The sequence below is a fragment of the Phyllostomus hastatus genome, unplaced genomic scaffold (genome assembly GCF_019186645.2).
Source record: "Phyllostomus hastatus isolate PE091 unplaced genomic scaffold, TTU_PhHast_1.1 phas_scaffold_78, whole genome shotgun sequence".
NCBI lineage: Eukaryota > Metazoa > Chordata > Mammalia > Chiroptera > Phyllostomidae > Phyllostomus > Phyllostomus hastatus.
The window spans coordinates 71013814-71034423 of record NW_025334041.1 but is presented as its reverse complement, the minus strand read 5'-3'; the positions used below and the strand labels follow the sequence as shown (position 1 = coordinate 71034423).

Below are 20610 nucleotides of genomic sequence, written 5' to 3'. Positions count from 1 at the left end.
AGACATGAGTAGCAGTGAGATGGTAATAATTTCCTCTGGGTATTTTTTTTCCAGGGTGTACTTTCTAATGAAGTATTTACCGTATTGTCTAGTATTCCTGAGGCTGAAAAATTTGCTAAATTCTGGATCTGCAAAGCAAAGTTCTTGGCAAGTAAAGGCACATTTGATGTCATCGGACTGTACGAAGAGGCCATTAGAAGTGGGGCAACAGTGAGTATCTGTCTTGGGTGGGTGATTTCTTGAAAATTCTCTCTCACATGGGTTCTGTTGTTTGCAATATGGCAGTTATGTAATGTAACTTCTAATTCACTTCATAAAGTTATATACGGAATGTGATGTACAGTATGCCCTTTATGAACATTGTAATTAAAATATTTAGGCCAGAGAAAGCGGCATTACCTGTAAACTAATAGAATCACTTTTTTAGTCAAGTAAATGTGTCTTGCTTAGCACTGACTGTATAACTATGCACTTTTGGAAAGTCATAGCATAGCAAGTTACAACGCCAACATTCAATACTTATAAAGCCATACCTCACCATGAAGAACCTAGAAATATGTTAAACCCAACACACTAATATCCGTAAATCCGTAATTCAGAGCCATTGCATGAAATTCCTTTTAATTCTAAAACCTAGTAAAACTATCTCTGTATAATTTTTAACAAAAAAGCAAAGAGTTTTATAGCTCTTTTCACTTACTTGTTGCTTTCTGTCATCAGGTATTCTACATACCATTTTTGATTGTTCAAAATCAGAGTTGTACATGCACAAAGTTTAAACAGGCAAATAGTTTGACAGGGTTCTTTAAACAGAGCCTCTGCTCCCCTCACCTCCCATTTCTCACTTCCCAGAACAAACATTATCTTTCTGCTTACCTCTGTAGTTTCAGATAATGTGTTTGTATTGCTGTTTCCTGATTTTTCCATTTTAGACATGGTTTGTGGGCTTCCAAATATGCAGGATTAGGATTTAACCTCTTTCACACACACCTGCACAGACCCCCAACACACTCACACCCCCCTATGACCATGGCGTAGCTGTGTTGTCCTTCATGCTTCCATTCGAGTCATGGACATAGCGGTCACCACTCCATGCTCACATTGTTATGATTGTATAAGGAATGTAGGAGTATGTCGAGCCATGTGGTTTATACTATGACTACTTTGTCTTTTAAGAACAACTTGCTACTTTTCCTGAAATTGATTGTTTAGTTTTCTGAGTGTTTATTGTGTAATTAATTGCAAAACTCTTCTCTAATTATCTAAATTACTTTATTCTTTCAAAACATCAGACATTGTATTAATTTCTTTTTTTTTTTTTTTTTTTTGAGGCCTTTCTCCCAGACTCTTGTGATCTGTCCCAGTCCCGACAGGTCAGCTCTGCTCCAGTCCTCACTGGCTGTCACGGGAACTCCTCCCCCCTTCACCTCAGGTTCCCTTTCTGCCCTTACCTCTCAGTTCCTGGAGGCCGTATCAAATTTACTTCCCACGTTGTCTGCTTCTCTCTCCCTCTTTCTCTCTCTCTCTCTCTCTGGTTGTTTTATTTTGTTCTGTTCTCTATTGTCCATTAAAGGCTCTACTCAGATGCTAGTGAAACGGGGCTGTTGGCATATAAAAGCTTATTGAAAGATCTGGGCCCCTGGATGGGGCTTTGCCATAGTTGATCTGGCTGGGTCAGTTGGTTGAAGACCCCACCTCGGTAGCAGTATTTTTGGTCCTTCCTCTTAGACAAGGCATGTTCTCTAGAGAAGACTCTTCCAGTCTCCTTCCTAGAGCCAGGAACAGGCCACCAGTGTTATGGGGGGGAGAAGAGAACGGGATTCTCAACTTTCAGCAGGAAACTTTCCTTAATCCCTTCTTTTCAGTAAGTGTCCCCACCCTTTGTCATGCAGGATGCTCCCCAGACCCTTGGAGAAGGTACCCCGTGTTCTGTTTGGGGTGGGGCACAGGCACCAGGCTCCATGGAGCTCAGGGTGCAGGGTGGGCTGGGAGACCTGGCTGCTCTCTGAACAGATGCTCAAGGGTCCTCCTGATCCTGCCCACCATCCATCCCTGAGCCTTTCAGAGGCCCTGGGGTTGGATCAGGTTATTTCTTGGCCACACCGCCAGCTTTGAAGTTGATTCTTTCAAGTTAATCCAGTTGGTTATGGCTTCCTTTGACATTCCAGCTTCCAAAATCTTGTTGCTGTTTCTTCTCTCCTGATTTTTGTAGTTATTTCCTCCTTTTAATCCCTTGTTTTAAATCAGAGTTTCAGGAGGGATTAGAAACAAATCTTTTTCTAATCCATCATCTTTAACTAGAAGCTCATAAAAACATAAAGTACACTTGACGAATATTTTAATTCAGGTTCTTTACAATATATTCTGTATAATTCTTTCCATTTCCTTCAGCTTCAAGCATTTTAGATTTTATAAAAATGTATGGATACTTTTGCTTTTCTGTTCTGTTGTCAGTTTATACCTATTATTTATGCGATACGGAATTCAGGTCAGCAGACCAGCCCCCGGTGCAGCGCTCCTGTGAGAATGTGCAGCTCATTTGTGATGTGCTGCCCGAGTGCCTGGCTTTCCTGCCTTGGAAAAGGAAGGTGCTCTCAGCTAACTTTGCAGAAAAATTACTTTTTTGTAATTTTTTTTAGTTATATTCCGAAATAAAAGCTGAAAGAATGAGAAGGCTGGGAGAAAATTGCCTGAAATGCTAACTAAAGATTGTATTTGAGTGATGAGATTATGGGTGATGTCTTTGAAGCTTGACCTATTGTTAATTTTTTTGTTGTAATGAGGTATATGACTTTTATGATAAAAACCAAAATTAACTAAGAGAATTCTTAAAATGTATGCCACATTTCCTAGACAGCTGTCTTCATCTCCTTGGGCCAGGATCTTTATGTGGCAGCACATCTTCAATGGGATCACATGAGTCAATAAGAAAGTAAATTTGCTTTAGAGAAATTTCATTGTAGACAATTTTCCATCAATTCATCTTTCCGTTAAAGTTGAACTTTGCAGCATTTAACCACCATTTTATTTGCTCCTTTATTTTTCTCACAAAGCTATAAGTTTGAAATTTTTTAAATGTTATTTATATTTAGACAAGAGATTTAAAAAAGCAAACATTTTTATTACATAAGGAAGTTCATTTGATGTTATACAGAGTTTCTTAGATTATTTTTTTCAGGAATGTTTTTAATACTGTTCATGTCTTTTCCTTCCTTCCTTCCAGCCAATACAAGACTTACGAGAAGTTGTTCTTAATATTTTGCAAGACCCAAACAGAACCAGAGACGGTACTGCTATTTTGTATTTAAAGTCATTCCCCTTAGTGATACAAGTAAAAGTCACTGAGGAACACCTAGGAAAAAGAAAAGAAGTCCTCTGAAATGCCCCTCTCCCTTGGCTTCTGTGGTCTGGGCCTCTCAGCCAGCACCATCAGCTGACTGACTTTTGTCGTTACCAGCAAACACACTGCTCAGCACCGAGCAGCCTGGACAAGAGTGTCCTGCTCCCCAGGAGTCCCAGGTTACAGAAGACAAGTGGCTCTTCAGAGGCAGAAGGGAGAAGTGCCTCAGCTTAAGTCATGTTTACTCATAACAAACCCACCAACGCTTTTACATCTAAATTCACATTATCTCTTTAAAAGTAGCCGTGGCAGGACTCTGCTGTGAGGTCAGCATCCTGTCGTTGTCAGAACCTCTAGAGGACTCTTCTGTGGGAAACACTGTACTGATACAGTGAGTGGCCCATTGTAATTGCTTCTAGTGTTTGTTCTGTGAGCAGAAAGAAAACAAGCTACCCTCAGAAGAGAAAATGGATTATTTTTATGAATTTAGAAGGTGACAAATCTTTTTTTTCTAAGAGAGTAGATTTAACTTTGGGGAACAGTCATGTGAAATTATAGCTACTAACGCATTTTGAGAATAAGGTTACACAATAGTTATGCTGAGTAGCACTCTTACTAGGAATGATGCTAAAATTCAAATTTTGTTTATAATATATGGCAATATTCTTCAAAGGATAAAAAGAGGAGACAGGAATCCATGTCTTACTGCTTGTTCACTGCCTATTGACCTCTCGGGGTCTCAGCCTCTGTCACACTATCTCCCTGTCTCAGTCTAATTTCCTTCCTTTTATTTTGGTTATTGTGGTCAGTCTAGCATGCAGATTGGGTTAACACAAGACTTTTTGTCACCCACTGTCCAAGGCGATAGCCATGTGGTCATCTTGGGTAAGGAGGGGATCGAGTCAAGTGAGTTCACCCTAGTAGGTCAAGAGAAATGGCCCCCAGGGTATGGTGTAAAGGTAAAAGGTCAGTGATTGGTCCCTCAGAGAGCTAGCTCTCTGGAGAGTGAATAAGTGACTGGGGCTATGTTCAAAGAGGCTGATGGGGGTGGGGTCCTGGTCCAGGGGCAGCCTGGCGCAGCAGGGCACTGCTGCGGGGCTTAGCAACAAAACAGGTTGTAAGTCCCACTTCCAATCATTTTATCTTTTTTACTATCTGGAGTCAATGAGGAAATCATCATATAGGTTTGGTTAAGTACTAAATAGTTAAATCTTGCTTTCCTTCTTGACCTTGCATACACAGGAATTACCTCTAATTCTGTAGTCGCTGAAACTAATATAACATCCACAGAAGAGCTGGCCAGGGACATGGAATCTGGAAGAAAGTCTTGTCTTTCTCCAAAAAATGGGGAACAATTTCCAGCAACACCCCAAATAACCAAAGCAGAAGAGGATAATCACCCTGGTATCAAATTGCAGGTTGCTCCCATCCCCAGGTAAGCACACTCTACAGCCAGCTTCATGCTCACAGGTCCAGTTCGTGTCCACAGATCCAAGTACCAGCAACGTTTGGGTACCTTCTGCCTCACAGGAGGACCAGGTGGTCTAATCCAATCTTGGCATTAAGGGAAGGAGCTGCGGGTGAGGGGAGGGTTGGTATGGATGGAGATCTCTGCCCTTTCTCTGCACCCTCACCACCCCCTCCCACAGTCCGCAGGAGAACTGGCCTGCAGCAAAGGAGGTGCTGCTGGAGTCGGGTCAGTTTGGAGTGGGTTCTGCTTCACCCTCACTGGTCCCGCACTTGCAGACCCCACCCTCCTTTCCCTATAGCCTAGCACAGATTGGGTGGGTGGGCGGAGCACAAATGCCAACAAGGCCACCTCTATAGTGGTGCAGAGGAGGGGCAGTGAGCGACCCCATAAGAACAGGGAGGGCGGTTGGGTGTGTACGGTTACAGACCTCTCAGAGTATCGTCTGGCTTTTTAACAAGTGTAAGTTTAAGGCAGACTCCAGAGTAATTTAAGGAACAGTGTCAGGGTATCCTTGTCATTTTCTAAACATTAATGTAACATGAATCTCTGTTCTTGATCTTGAAAGGGGACTCTTCCAGGCAGGAGCACCAGGCCTTTTCCAGTCCTAACCTCCTCTCAGACTGGGCCTGTCCCCACCACAGTCAGCTCACGAGTAGGGGCAGGCCGGGCCGCTGGCTACACGCAGGCCCCTGCAGCCAGTGGTCTCGTGGCGCGAAGAGCGGGGTCACTGCCTGGGCCTGTGTCTGCAGCCTCTCCTCAAGGCTACTTTTTATTGGAACACTTCAAAATTTACAGGGAAGGTGCCCAGTTTGTTTCAATTTAATTTACTGTCAAAGCTAGAAAAAATCTTAGTTTTTATTAGTCCAATCCCATTTGATGTTAGGCCCACTCTCCTCAAAAACCTGTCCATTCTTTTGAAAGTTTATGGAATAAACACCAAGTGCCAAGTAGTTCACTGCAAATATAAAAGCCACACTTTACACTCCGTTCAGTAACTTCGTCTCCTCACCCCATCTGAGAGCAGGTGGACACCACCGGTTCATTCTGACGGTCAGGGAAAGGCCACCTTAGGGTGAGAGCTGCTCTAGACGTAACTCCTGAATTAACCTACATTTAAAAGTCTATCGTGTTTTATTAATGGAATAAGAAAAATAAAGAATAAGTGCAGTTTCAAAAGACATGATCGAGTTTTTCGTGCTCCCCTTGTTGTCTCTCAGAATAAGTGGGATGCCAGAGGTGCAGGACATGAAGCTGATCACTCCTGTGCGGCGGTCGGTGCGGATCGAGCGAGCCGTGACCCGCTACCCGGAAATGCTGCAGGACCACGACTTGGTGGTGTCTTCTCTCAATGAGCTGTTAGAAGTGGAGGAAACAGAGTGTTTCGTATTCCGTAAAAATGAGGCTTTGCCTATAACGTTAGGGTTTCAAATCCTTGAATCATAATTTCTGGGTGATTTTTATTAAAGAGGTATTTCAGGTCCTCCGTGAGACAAGAGATGCCCTCATCCAAATGCCCAGGAGCTGTCACGGACGCAGACTCTGGACTTGGACAGCAGCTCGCAGGGCTCGCTCTCAAACCACGTATCCCACAGACAGGCCTTTGGCTTTTTTGTTTAAAGTTGTAGTTTGCCAGTTTAGCAGCATGCAGAAATTTCACACTGTGGAGTGTGAATTTACCCCACAAGTATGGTAAGGATATTGGGGGCCGGGTGCCATAGTGTAACCGCTCTTCCTTCCTGCACCCACCTTAGCAGACAAGGAAGTCCTCCCAGCACAGACCATCTGAGCTTAGAGCGGATGGGACATGGCGGGCCACCTGGCCAAGTCCCCTGTTTTACAGATGAGTTTATACTCGGTATGCCTTTGCTCGGAGATCACATATGACTTACATGTGACCTTTGCCTTCTGTCACCGTGTCCTTGTGGTGAGGGGTCATTCACGTCCTTTCTGTACTAGTTGTCCTAGTGAAGCAATCCTGAATTGGGATGGTAACCTAGCTTTTCATATCCAAACCTAGTGTTTGCATTTGTTATTCAGAAACACTTTAAATAAAAACAAGGAGCGGGTGGGGAGGGGCGCTTGCTCCCGCACTTCAGTTCCCTGCGCTGCCGGGGAAGCCGCACACTCTGCAGGCTGCCTGTCCTCCTCTCTGGCCAGCAGCTCTTGGGAAGGGAAAGTCAAAATCACTATGTAATATTTAGGTATTAACTAAAAGAGTATTAAAATTTTTTTTCCTGCTTCTTCATTTACCTTATTTCAAACACCAGCATGATGGCTTGGCCTAGAGAATTAGGGGCCTGTCTGGGGAAACAACAACAGGCCGCTCCCGAGGCCTCTCGGGACCCCGACTACCCTGCAGAGCTCACCTTGATCATCGGGGTCATTTATAATAAGGTTCCCAAGAAGGAGCTGTAAGACTGTAATGCGAATAGACTAAGTTTCAGTAAGAAGTAGATTGTTGCCCAGCCCAGATCCAGGAACACACAGCCAGCCCTTCCCTCCCTTTTGCCTGTGACTCCCCCGAATGCCCCCAGGGCTGCTCAGAGATCACAGGACCTGGGATGGGGGTCCGAGAAACTGAACACCGATACTTAAGATGGGGCAGAGGCTGAAGCAGGCCCCTCCGAGTTAGAAGTGTCCTCATCTCAGGGATCAGCACCCACTTCCTCCCACTGACCGGGTCCTCAGGATGGGCCATGGGCATGCACCACCATCGTCACACATTCCCCCTTTCTTTGGCTTCCAGAATGGTCCGCCCCTGCCACCTGGCCCCACCCCCACACAGGCCTCTGGTGATTTGACAGTTTTTCTCAAAACCACTGTAACTAATAGCTCAAAGTGATGGACTGGAGATTTTGAGCACCTGATACAAAAAGGTATGGATGTGTATAGCTCAGCAGCTGCAGAAAACCACCCTCGTCCTGGAACCTTGTAGAGTCTCATGACTGCTGTTTCATAAACAGCTGTCCCTAGAAATGGAGGGGGAGGGAGGGAGAGTGGGCAGGAAGAAGACAGGCTCTGGTCACAGGAAGAAGTTTGTGGGGTTGTGACAGAGGTGGGGCCTTGGCAGAAATCAATTCTGACGTTGTGTAGGGATGGCTTCTTGGCACACTGAGCGGAGGGGCGGTTTAAAGGAGGGTGAATGAGGAGGGCTGTGTGCTGGTGTCACTGTACAGAACGACGGTGCACACTCGTCAGTGTCTGCTGGCTGCTGTGAAACATCTGTTCTTGCTTGCCCTGCACATGGTCCTCATGAAACCACCCCAGTCTCCTAGGCCCACCTCTCCCACTCACAGTCCACAGTTTAATGGGTATGGGCTGCACCACAGGGTGAGCACAGGACCCAGGTCCGGCTGGCTAGAGCCCAGCATCTCCTGGCCAGTGGGCCTGGCTGGAGGACGGGGCCATGTCAGAACCAGTGAGATTCCTTCCCAGACTTTTGTTGGAAAGACACTTCCTGATAGAGTTGCTGAAAAGATGGAGATTGAGTTTGGGTTCAGCTGTCTTATAAACATGTAGGATAAACCTGCCAGAAAATAATGCCAACAGAGAACAGACATGAGCTAGAGAGAATGTGGTTACGTCCAGACCTTCATTCAATCCCCGAGCTAAAACCTGGACTTTCCAATGATGAGAGGCAATGAATTCCCTTGTCCTATGCAGTTTAATTTAGGGTTCTGTTAGTTACCAGGGGAAGCCCCAACTGGCACTCCCGCAGTGGGACAGGAGACTTGTTCAGGGTAAGCTCTGGCTGCGTCAGTGAGGGTCGTTTCACTGCATCCTCACGAGAGCCTTATGACGCAGGTGTGGAAGCAGAGTAGTTGGCAAAGTGACAGAGCTGCCAGGCTCCAAATCCAGAGTTTTGAGTTTCTGTTTCTAAGGTAAGAAATGAGGGCTTAGGGTGGTGATGAGGAAAGAGCCAACTGAGAAATTCTTAAACTGTCCCTGATTTACCAAACTGTCATTTGTTATACAAATGGGCACCTGATCACCTGTGTACTGTGAGATCAACACCCCAGTGTGCCTCTCTGTTCTTTTTCTGACTGCTCAGGACTGGGCTCACAGAGATGCATCCCCCTGTCCACAGTCCGTGGGAGACAGCCCAGAGCTCATGGTGTCAGGCCCAGCTTGCCTGCCGCGGTTCTGCCCTCCTCACAGCCCAGGATGGCCGCTGGCCACCACCACACTGCAGCCAGGGGAGAGGGGAAAGGCAGTGGAAGGCACACCCTGTCCCCTGCACTTCCACAAGCTGGCCCAGGGTAATAGACCAGGTGTCGCAGTTCCCTCAGTAAAACACAGGACACTGTGGGTGCAGATGCCAGAGATACAATGATGAGCCAAGTGACCTGACCTCAGGGAGCCAGAAGTCTAGTGAGGATGCATGTTAAAGAATCACAAGTGTAAAGGTGTGACAATCCTGAGAAAAAGGTTCCTGGGAGAGGGACTAAGAGAGGGAACTGGCGCCCTCAGGGAGGTGGGAGGCCCCTTGAGACCTGAGGAAGAACAAGTTTAAGGAGAAGAGGCAGGGAAAGCTCAGGGAAGCCTGGGAAACAGCCTCTGCCCCCTCTCCCCTTGCTCCCACAGCTTCCCCTCCTGCTCGTCTGCACTGTACCCACTTTTCTTCAGAGCCCCTCAGGCTGCTTTGCCAGGCTCTTCGTCCCCCGCACCCCTCCTGCATTCTCTACCCCAAGAGGGAATTCGAAGAGTTGATTTTTGTAGATTAAGCTACTGAACATATTACGGTGCCTCTGCAGAAAAGCGGGACCTTTGGTCTCCCCTGATAAAATGCCACCCTGTACCAGTGAGTGGGAATCTAGTATTCAAAGACACAGGCCAGGGACACATGGTCCCCGCCTGGGCAGGCCCAGGGAGCCCAGGACAAAGGAAAGGCCTCAGTGGCTCCAAACCTGACGTGCAGATGTCACACTTGACCTTGAGCTCAGAGCACCTGGCTGTTGCCCCTTTTCTGTCTTCAGATATGCCAAATGTGTCCCTGGTTCATCCACCAAAATGCCACCAGTAAGCTATGCCACAGACCTGTTCCTTCAAGAGTTTTCTTTTGTCATTTCAAACGCAGATGCACTCATCCTAAGCCTCTGTGTATCCCAGATGATGCCACTAACAAGTGACAGTGCCATCAGAACAAGGATAGGCTGGGGTTTAATACCACACAGAGCAGCACCTACCGAAGTAACGATCACGTTTTAAATCACGAGCATGACTTACATGTTTCAATGCCTTAAGTTCAAGGACATCTGAGCTATCGCATTTATTGTCTTCCTAGTGACCTAGAATGAGGTCATCTACAGCCAATCAGGTATTATTGTTATCACCAGTAATAGAATCAAGAGTGCACAGAAATGCTATTTTTTAAATAAATGTGCAGGGAGCCCTCTTGCGTGCAGGGGAAGCTACACATACCAGTTGCTTCCTGTGTGGTCTCCTCCCCCTACTGTTGCTGCTGCCACCCCTCCATGTCCTGAACAGCATGCTCAGCCTGGAGTCTTTCCTGCCCTCCAAACTACCCAAAGCAGCCTCATGGCACCCCCAGAACCAGGATGCACGAGGGCAGGGTCCACTGTGATGAGGCCCTGGCATTCACCTTGCTAGGCCTCTTCCAGTGTGCAGGGATGCAAAGATAGTGCAGACCCGGGACCCCCCAAAACTGGGTTTTTGCGACATTGTGATAGACATGGGTGGTGAGTACAATCCTCAGAGAAACAGATATTAGCATCCCCAGAGGTCGTTCACAGAGACCATGAGCTTCCTATACCCTGGAAAGCCATGATCGACCAAGCTGAGCAGCACTGGACTCATCTACCTGCCCTTCGGGCACAAGCTGCTGGCCCAGCTGCTGGGCACTAGCAAAGGAGACAGCAGGGTGGCGCCCTCTGACAAGATGTATGAGAACTTCATGGAGGAAGTGGTTGCAGCGGGGAATGTGACCTCCCAGTGGGATATCCTGGATAGAGCCGACCCCTGCACTGAGGGAGGGGGTTGCCCAGCAGAACCCATCTGGAACCAGCCCAACTAGCACACCGAGGAGGGGTCAAGAGGAATTTCTGCAGAGGCTAGACATCAACCAGCACAGCTGGCTGCCAGCGCAGGCCTCGCTGGAAGAGGCCCTGGCCCAGCAATTCCAGATGGACCCAAGTGGGGAGATAATGGAACTGGCAAAAGATGGATGCCCCTGGTAGGAGCACCTCTATCACCTGGAATCCGGTCTGTCACCCCCAGTAACCACGCCTTTGTTAGCTACACTAACCAGGCTGAGCAGTGGCCAGTGCAGTGTGTGCCCAAGGAGCTCTCCATTCATGCCAGGGCAGGCTGCCCCCTGCCGTGCCATGGTGCATCTTTGGGAAGAGGCCCAGGCCCAGGTCCATGGCACACCTGGCTGCATCTTTGTCCATGCCAGGGGCTTCACTGGTGGGTCCACACAGAGACTGTACCTCAAGTATGGCCCAGTGTCCAGCACTTATGCCTCCCACAAATTCCCTCACCCAATAAAATTTCTTCCATTTCAAAAAAAGAGGGAGTAAAGGACAGAAAACTGTACTTAAATAATAATTAAAATACAATTCACAAAAAAAGAAAGAGAAATAAAGAAATGTGCATTAAAAAATTGCATGTGAAACATTATGCTATCAGGGAACTTGTTACATACATTTCCAGTGGCTCAAAGGCCAGGCGACAGCTTCCAGACTAAGCAGTGCTTTCTCCCCCTAAAAGAAGTGTTCTTGGCTCCAAATCTGTCACATCTAGGAGATATCGACAGGGTGCTTTTTCTTCTTCCATACTTTTCCTTTTATCTGAAGAATATCTCGAGCAGAGGACAACCCATGGTGCCAACCCGGGTGCAGGACTCAGCCAGCCTCAGCGCAGCTCCCCTGGCCCTCGACGCTCTCTGTGTTTTGTCAGGAACAGAGAAAACCGGTATGGACCCTCTCCTCCCGAGCTCACACAGTGACTCCCAGACAGGGGTACAAAAGGTGCCAAATGCCCTCCTCTGGGCTGGGATGGAGATGAGGGGCAAGGAAGCCAAGCCATGCACCCCCAGAGAAGCCCCAGCTGCTGACGGGAGTGTGTGCAGCCCTCTGCTGGTTGGGATGGGAAAGTAGCTCAGTAAACACCAGCTAAAGGGAACTTAGGAGAGAGACACTTTAAACACAAGCCCCAAGGCTGCCAGGGTAGCCACAGGAGCCAGCCTGCCGCTCATGACAGCCAGAATCTCAGGCCGAAGGAGCTCAGGCAGCACATGAGGCAAAGGGGTGGAAAGCAGGAGTCCTGCCCTGGTAGTTCTGCAACCTCTCCCACAGCAGGGATGGGTTAGGATGGCTCAGCCAAAAGTAGGCAGGAAGGGAGCAAGGCACCAAGACGGTCAGCTGGGCCCGGCTGAGCAGAACTGCGGATCTGGGCTTAGAGCCTTGGTTCTTGTCCCTGTCGGACCCAGTGCCCCAATGAAAGGTATTTTTTAAGTATAGTTTATTGATTATGCTATTACAGTTTTCCCAATTTTCTCCCTTTATCCCCCCTCTGCCCTGCACCCCCCAACCTTTCCTCATTGCCCCCCTCTTAGTTCATGTCCATGGGTTGTACATATAAGCTTTTTTAATTTTAATCATTGTTCAAGTAGTTTTCTCTCTTTTACTCCCAACATGTAAGCTTTTTGAATTCTGTTTCCTATACTATTTTTGGCCTCTCCCCATCTATTTTATGCCTACTAATTATGCTGTTTATTCCCTGTACCTTCCCCCCGCCATTCTTCCCCTCCCCCTCCCCACTGATAACCCTCCTTGTGATCTCCATTTCTCTGATTCTGTTCCTGTTCTAGTTGTTTGCTTAGTTTTTGTTTTGGAGGTTTTTGCTTGTTTTTTGGGGGGTTTTTTTTTAGGTTCAGTTGTTGATAGTTGTGAGTTTGTTGTCATTTCACTGTTCATAGTTTTTTATCTTCTATTTCTTAGATAAGTCCCTTTAATATTTCATATAATAAGGGCTTGGTGAAGAGGAACTCCTTTAACTTGACCTTATCTGGGAAGCACTTTATCTGCCCTTCCATTCTAAATGATAGCTTTGCTGGATAGAGCAATCTTGAATGTAGGTCCTTGCCTTTCATGACTTCAAATACATCTTTCTGGCTCTTTCTTGCCTGCAAGGTTTCTTTGGAAAAATCAGCTGAGTCTGATGGGCACTCCTTTGTAGGTAACTGTCTCCTTTCCCCTTGCTGCTTGTAGGATTTTCTCTTTGTCTTTAATTCGGGTAACTTAATTATGATGTGCCTTGGTGTGTGCTTCCTTGGGTTCAACCCTTTTTCAGACTCTCTGAGCTTCCTGGACTTCCTGGAAGTCTATTTCCATCACCAGATTAGGGAAGTTTTCCTTCATTATTTGTTCAAATAAGTTTTCAATTTCTTGCTGTTGTTCTTCTCCTTTTGGCACACCTATAATTTGGATATTGGAACATTTCAGGTTGTCCCAGAGGTTTGTAAGACTCTCTTCACTTTTCTGAATTCTTGTTTCTTCATTCTGTTCTGGTTGGATGTTTATTTTTTGTCCTTTTGTTCCAGATTGTTGCTTTGAGTCCTGGTTTCCTTCCTGTCACTGTTGGTTCCCTAAATATTTTACTTTATTTTATTTTGGGAAAAGCCAGTTTCTTTACCTATTTCACTTGGTTCTTCCCTGTTTCCTTCACCACCCTCTGGTCTTTATTTTAGCAGCAACGTCTGGTGGCACAGAGAACTCTGCCCAGACCCTCGGCTTTGCCCTCAAGAATTCTCCATTCCTACTCACCTGGAAGCCCAGAGATAGATGAGGCTGCACTGTGACAACTCAGTCCCCAGCATGTGGCAGTGTGGTGTGGGTGATAGAGAGAGTCCCTTGAGGTCAATAGCACTAGGTCCAAATCCTGGCTTTCATCTGCCAGCAGCATGACATTGAATTACATATCCCTCTGCACGTCCCTTTTGTCAATGGTGAAACCAAGATAAGGAGACCAGTGTGCAAGGTTCTTTGGAGCACTAAGCAGAAGAAAGCACTGAGCCCAGTGCAGGAAACATAGGAGACACTCAGGCATACCTTTCCTCAACCATGTGGTCAGCTGAGGGAAGCACGGGAAGCAGGCAGGAGTCCCGAAAATCGGTCCAGGTCCAGGTCCTTGACCTCAGACGCCACATCTTGTAAGATGAAAACAATGCCACTTGGCTGGAAGAAGTCCCTGCCTGCTCAGCGTGGCTCTGACCATGCCTCTGCTCCTTAGTGGTCTCCAGGGGAAGATCGGCTGCAGCAGTCACTGGCGCATCTGGTGCTTCGTATGTCCCTCCGCAGTTCCCATGTGTGGACTGTGGGGAGAGGGACCAACTGTAGCCTTCCTCCTGAAGCTGCCATCATCACGTCCACTACAGAATAACAAGATGCTGTGGTCTCAGTTTAAAGCAGTGATGAGGCTGGCATGAGGAAATCTTCCCCAGCAGAGGCTGGGGCCCACGGGGTCCTTCCGGAGTGGAATGTCAGGGTCGTGGGGAAGTTCTGAAGGGACCCACCAGCTCCAGGGCCTCCCAGTACAGCGAGCTGAGCAGGCAGAGCAAGAGGTGGAGGCAGACGACCATGTAGCGGTCTGCACAGCCAGTCGGCTGTCTGGACAAGAGTAGCTGTCAGAAACTGCAGGGGAAAGGCTACCCATGGCGCCTTAGCACAGGTCCAGCTCCTGTGTGACTCTCTGGTAGACAGTCCATCACGCCTGGGCCTGGGTCACCAACGGGCAAGCCCACCTGCTGGCCAGGGTCTGTCACCTGGGTCTGTCACCGGAGACACTGAGGCTTCACCCACTACAGGGAAGGAGCTGCGTTCCTCAAGCCCAGTGGCCGCACACATGACGGGCTGGCAGGGGCCCTGGGAGGTGAGCGGCTCGGCACTTTGCCAAGGGCCTCACTCCCTGTTTTCCTCGCCGCTACCTGCCTGGCCCTGGAGAATGACCACCCCGGACACACCCACAGAAGGCTTGCAGAAGCCCGCACCCGGCTCACTGCTGCCCCCTACTGGCCCCTCCTTGTCACTAGGCCTTGCTTTTAAATAACTGGTCCGACATTTACTCCCAGAGTGACGGAAAGCATGCTGTTCTCCTCTCTGAGCCTCAGTTTCCTCCTCTGCAAAATTAAGGTGACAAGCCCTGCCCGACCCATACCCTGCCGCTGTGGTAGGGTCACATGGTACACAGCACTTCAAACTCTTCACTGTTGGCCCCAGCTGGCCCTGACTGCCAGGTGCCCTGAATGTCCTTGGCGGCCGGTCAGTAAGCCACAGAGGATGTTTTCCTGCCTCCTCTTCCCAGGACCCATCATCTCAGGCCCCTTGCCTGACCACTCCAGACACTGATCAGCTGCCCATCGCCCACAGAAGGCCCCACCCAGCAGGCAGGTGCTTCTCAAGGAGCGGTAATGGTGGCAATTGGAAGACGGAGCCACGTTCCACAAATCACCCCACAGCAGAGCACATTGCTGCCATTGGGAACATGGGCCAGCAGAGGGCGCTGCCTGACAACGTCAGGGGGAAGTGCGTGGAGGCTGGGAGAATCAGATGACTGGGCTGGGGCCTGGGATAGAAAGCTGGGAGGCCCATACCCATCCCACCCCCACTTTCCCATTCCCCCACCCCACTCCTCACTGGGGTCTGTTCCCTCCTCACGGGTAACCTGCTCTTACCCAAATCTCCCTCTTGGTGGAGCTGATGACTTGCAGCCCATGATGGCTCCGGTGTGTGACTGGACCTCCCAGCTGCAGGCACAGCAGCCCTGACCCCGTGGGGGTGGGCGCACCCAGTGGGGCCACTGAGTTGGGTGTGTGTATATGTGTGAGAGGCAGGTGACCTGAGTCGTGCTAGGTGGCTTAGGAAGAAGGACTTAGAGGTCACAGTGTGGGTGGACCCAAGGGGGTGAAAGCAGTTCCAGGGTCCAGTTCACTAGGAAAGCACAGCATGAAACAGGTTTTGACTCCCGACAGTCACGGCAGGACCTAGCTGCCAGGCCTGCATGTGGGCCAGCACCCTCACCCTCTCTGCTCCCCGTGGGGACACAGGCCTCTCACCAGTGCAGCTCTGCCAGGTGCAAGTCCAGCCCCTTCAGCTCCTCTATCCACTCTGAGAATGGATGGGGACAGTCAGGTGAGTGACAGCCCTGCACCCTTCGTCTGCCCCAGGCCCCACTGAGCTATGTGGTGAGGATGGCGAGGGGTCACCAGGGGCCTAGGCACCTGCTTGCTCACATCAGTGACACTGTGCCCAGAGCAGCAGGCACAGCATAAGCCCCGTGGACAAGTATGGTGCCAGTCAGGGGGCCAGCTCACACACAGTGACTGTTTGCGCTCACAGCAACTCCTGACCCCAAGGATACTTCAGGTCGTTCTGCGTGGAGAGAGTACCTTCCACTCACTACACACCCTCAGAGCAGGTGGGGAGGTGGGGGTCAGGTGCGGGAGGAAGCCCAGGTCACAGAAACTTCTCCCTGCTCTGGAGTCAGGAGACAGGGGTTTGAGTCTCAGTTCTGTCCTTGCTGACTGTGTGACTTTAGGCAGGATGCTTAACTTCTCTGGGTCTCTGTTTCCTGGTGCATAAAAATAGATCTGCTCATGAATCAGAGGGGACAGTGGTCACTGCTAACCCCCCACAGGAGAGGGGACAGTGACAATGGGACAGCCTCTGTGCTGGAGGCAAACTCCTCACCTGTTCCCAGCCCCAGGGCTCACCCTTCTCTCGGGCCCAGATGCCCAGTTCCTGGGATAGTTCAGGAACCACCAGGAAGCCCACCAGCCCAGGTCTTGAGGATGTCCCCAAAGATGTGGTGTCCAACGTACAGGATGTCCTTTCCTCGCACTCTGAGAAACTCACACACCATGTCCAACAACCTTGCCCACGGTGGAGGACAGACTTACTCACAACCCTTCCCTGTCCCGATGGTAGGCTGGAGACATGGGCCGCAAGTCAAGGGACGGGATGGGTGGCATCTGGCACCTCCCGAGTAGACAGTACAATGCTGATGGGGCCTCATGTAGGTGCCCACACAGAGCTCGCCTGAGTCCTAGTGGGAGCGGAGGGCACTGGTCAGGGAGCGCGAGGGCTGGGGCAGCAAGGGTGATCACAGGCATAGGAGGAAGGGGAGGCCAAGGGCCCTGATAGATTCCCCTGTTTCCTGCCTCAGAGACAAGCCACAGTCAAGCCTGATGGTGGGCTCCCTCCCCCAGCCTGGTCTCAAGGTCACGGGGGCAATGGCTCCTGCACCATTCCCTGCAACGAGATCTAAGTAGGACTTCCAGGGCCCAGCTGAGGCCTCAGCCTGCAGGGTGGGCGTAAGGGCGCATGCAGACATGCACCCAGTCAGGAAAACCTGATCCTGCCACGGACCACACATCCTCATCCAGCGGGTGTTCCTGCCCACCCGGCCTGGCCTGCGCCCACCCAACCTCAGCCATGCCCTGGGCTACTGAGGGCATCCAGGCCTCGAGTCACAAACCTGTTACCATGCTCTCCTGCCTCCCAGCCAGATGAGAACCAGGGCACTTAGCCCCCAACACACCAGCCCCACAGGCACAGGAAAAGACACCTGCGAGGAGTGGTGTCAGATACCTTGTGGGCTCTGCAGTAGCCTCCAGAGCTCCTCACAGCAAAGTCCGTTCCCGGGGACACCTGACAGCCATGGAGTCGGAGCCCATGACACTGGCTCACACACTCCCCACCCCCCGGGCCCACCACAGACTATCTCCCTCTCAAGCCCCTTCCCATCGAGCCCCTTCCCAAACCTCTGATTTCCTCCGACCCCCCTCCCCCTCCTGCCATGGCCTGGGGCAGGGTTCCAGGGAGGCCCACCCATGTGACACACCCCTCTCACACTCTTGGTTCTTATTCTGAGGGAGAGCTGGGCATGAGAGGCCCTGAGCACCCCAGCCCTCCCAGGCGTTGTCACAGCCCACCCAGCCAGGCACGAGGCACTCACCTCACCAGCGCCAAACAGGTAAGCATAATGGCCTGACAGGGGCAAAGCAAAGGCCAGAGTACCCAGCTTGCCTAGGCCAGGGGCCTCTGCCCTCACCCCACTGGAGACCACAGGAGCAAAATGATAAGAAATTTGCTCATTCCACTGAGACCCTAAAAGGCCAAGAATTGACCCTGGCCAGGTGGCTTAGTTGGTTGGAACATAGCCCGTACACAAGGGCGTACACAGGTTGTGGGTTTGATCCTAGTCAGGTCACATGCCTGGGTCTCAGGTTCGATCCTCCATCAGGGTGTGTATGGGAGGAAACCGATCAATGTTTCTTTCTCGTATTGATGCCTCTGCCTTCACCCCCCTCCTCTCTCTCTAAAATCAATAAACATATATCAGGTTAGGATTTTTTACAGATTTTATTTATTTATTTATTTAGTTAGTTAGTTAGTTATTTTTAAAGTGAGGGGAAGGGAAGAGAGAAAGGAAGGGGCAGAAACATCAATGTGTGGTTGCCTTTTGTGCACCCCCTACTGGGGATCTGGCCCGCAATCCAGGCATGTGCCCTGACTGGGAATCTAACCCATGACCCTTTGGTTCGCAGGCCTGCACTCAATCCACTGAACTACACCAGTCAGGGCAAGGATTTTCTTTTGAAAGGCCAAAAATTTGACCCCGAAATGCCAACCAGATGGTGGGGGTAACAGGCAGGGTCTCAGTTCTCCCCTGCCCCTCACTGTTCCATGCAGGGTCTCAGTTTCCCCCAGGGCTGGGAAGGAAATGAGGGCCCCACTCCTCCATGCACGCTCACGCTGGTGTAGCTGTAGCTGCTGGTGGTGGCCAGGAACACTTCCCCAGCCTCCTTCATCCTGCCCAGTGGGGCAGGGATTTGTTCCTGGAATAGAGGCAGAGCAACTCCCCGGGTCGTTGCCTCCCAGAGGTGCCCTGGGAGCCCCTTCTTAGGTCTCAGCCTCTGGGAAGGGGCCCCATCCAGGCAGGAAGTCCAAGAGCAAGGCCAAGGTGCAGGCTCTGGCCAAATCTGGAGGGAGGAGGCCAGGGAAGGGGAGCAGCCCCACTGCCCTGGGGATGAGGGGACAAGGGGACAGGCCTGGTCATGACCCTGGGTCTTTGGCCACCCACACCCTTCTCCATGTAATTCTTCAGGTCCTCCGGGATCTTCTCCTTAAGACAGAAGTGCAAGTGAACACACATGCATGTGTGTGCGCATGTGCATGTCCAAGATGGGGGAAGCCCAGGCCACAGCCCTCAGTGGGAAAAGGAGTAGAAACTCTGGGGCTGAAACCCCCAGTGCCCTGTGCTCCCACCCTCCCTACTGGCCAGAGTGGAATCCGTGTCAAAGCCAAGGCAGCAGATCTTCCCCAGGATTAGGCTGTGGTTGACAAAAATACTAGGGGGCAGGGGAGGAGGACACTGGGGTCAGCCCACCAGCTCCCAAACTCTAAGAGCCAGAGCCATGTCCTCGGGTCTGGCTGTGTCTGAGCACATGCATGTGAGCACATGTGTGCACATATGTGCTCACACATACAGAGAAGTTGTAGCTCATGTCTCGCCATGGGGAGTGTGTCATGGGCATCTCTGAGAGCAAGGCCTTGATTGTCAGGGGCTGTCACTTTCCTGAAGTGTCTGAGTTCTGAGATGACACGTCCGTCACACTGTGTGGAGGGAAGTGAGGAGCACTCTGCTCCCCGAAGTGTGCGTAGTCAGTGTGTCCATCTGACGCATCAGTGCCCACCCTCATAAGGACAGGCGTCTGTCTGTGGTTTGAGTGTCACCATATCTGTCTATTTAATGGAGCCACTCTCGGGGCTGCTGTGTTATGTGGGGTAGGTCAGGAAACGGGGTGCTTAGATGCTGAGACCCTCACCGCAGCCCCAAGTGCCCGTCTCACCGCTGGTGCCAGTCCCCTCCAGGCCTTGAGAGACCAGGCCCCTCAACTTCCCTCTGGGGTCCCTTGGCTCTTCCCCAACTACACTGGCCATCGCCACCAGGAGTCCCCTCCCCAGCCACTGCATGCTATCTGTGGGACCCAGCAGCTCCCCTCTCCCTCAAACCCTTGGAACACCACAGATCCAGCCAGCCCCATGCTGGGCCCCCGCTCCCCTGTGGGGGAGGAGCCAGCCAGGCCCACCTCTGAAAGAAACTATGATTAAAGAAGAACAATTCATCTGTAGTACGCCACCTTCATTCTAGGGCTTATGCACCCAAGGACCTTAGCCACCTATGCAGCCAAGAACCCAGAATGAAGCAAACATGGGGGTTACAAAAGCAGAAGACTCAGGTACTTAAAAAATAAGAGTCATCAATCAATCAATCAATCAATCAGGGCTCTTACTTTACATTCAATTTTGGGATAGTTGTTATCAGCCCAAGGCCATTTAAAAAAGTGTCCAGAAACATACCAGAGCTATAAGAAGTGGCAGACAACTAGAATCTCAGAATCAGGAAAAAGTACCAAAGCAAGCAAATTGGAACTATTTGCTCTAGAGCTGAGGACTCACATTACTGCCTTTACAACAAAGCATTATGACTTCCATTAAGAGTCTGACCTGAATCATCCAGAAAGAATTCTATGATGTGGCATATCCTTTTTCTTTTAAAAAGACAAGTTAATGGTGCATTTTAGAAAACTTTCTTTCCAAAATGGCTAAACTGAATGAAGTTAGGCAATCTTAAAGGAGTGAGAATTATTTGGGGGAAAGGTAACTCAGGGAAATAGTTCCTTTGCAGTGCCAGATGAGTAACTGCTACAATGATGAAGCAAGAGTTGGGAGGCTGCAGGAGCTGTGCTGCTCATTGAGTGGGCGGACGGACAGAG

The 20610-nt window shown here is 50.0% G+C and overlaps 1 protein-coding gene and 1 pseudogene across 1 annotated transcript in view; both read left to right on the top strand.

The window, feature by feature from the left end:
* CKAP2L (cytoskeleton associated protein 2 like) overlaps positions 1-7048 on the top strand; it is a 28871-nt gene extending 21823 nt beyond the window's left edge. The window contains exons 6-9 of the mRNA XM_045827951.1: positions 55-210; positions 3224-3287; positions 4583-4775; positions 6029-7048. Of these exons, the coding sequence (XP_045683907.1) occupies positions 55-210; positions 3224-3287; positions 4583-4775; positions 6029-6254 (639 nt within the window). The 3' untranslated portion in view covers positions 6255-7048. The remainder of the gene's footprint in view (positions 1-54; positions 211-3223; positions 3288-4582; positions 4776-6028) is intronic.
* Positions 7049-7082: 34 nt separating this feature from the next.
* On the top strand, positions 7083-11778 carry LOC123811280 (annotated as a pseudogene).
* Positions 11779-20610: the final 8832 nt, after the last annotated feature.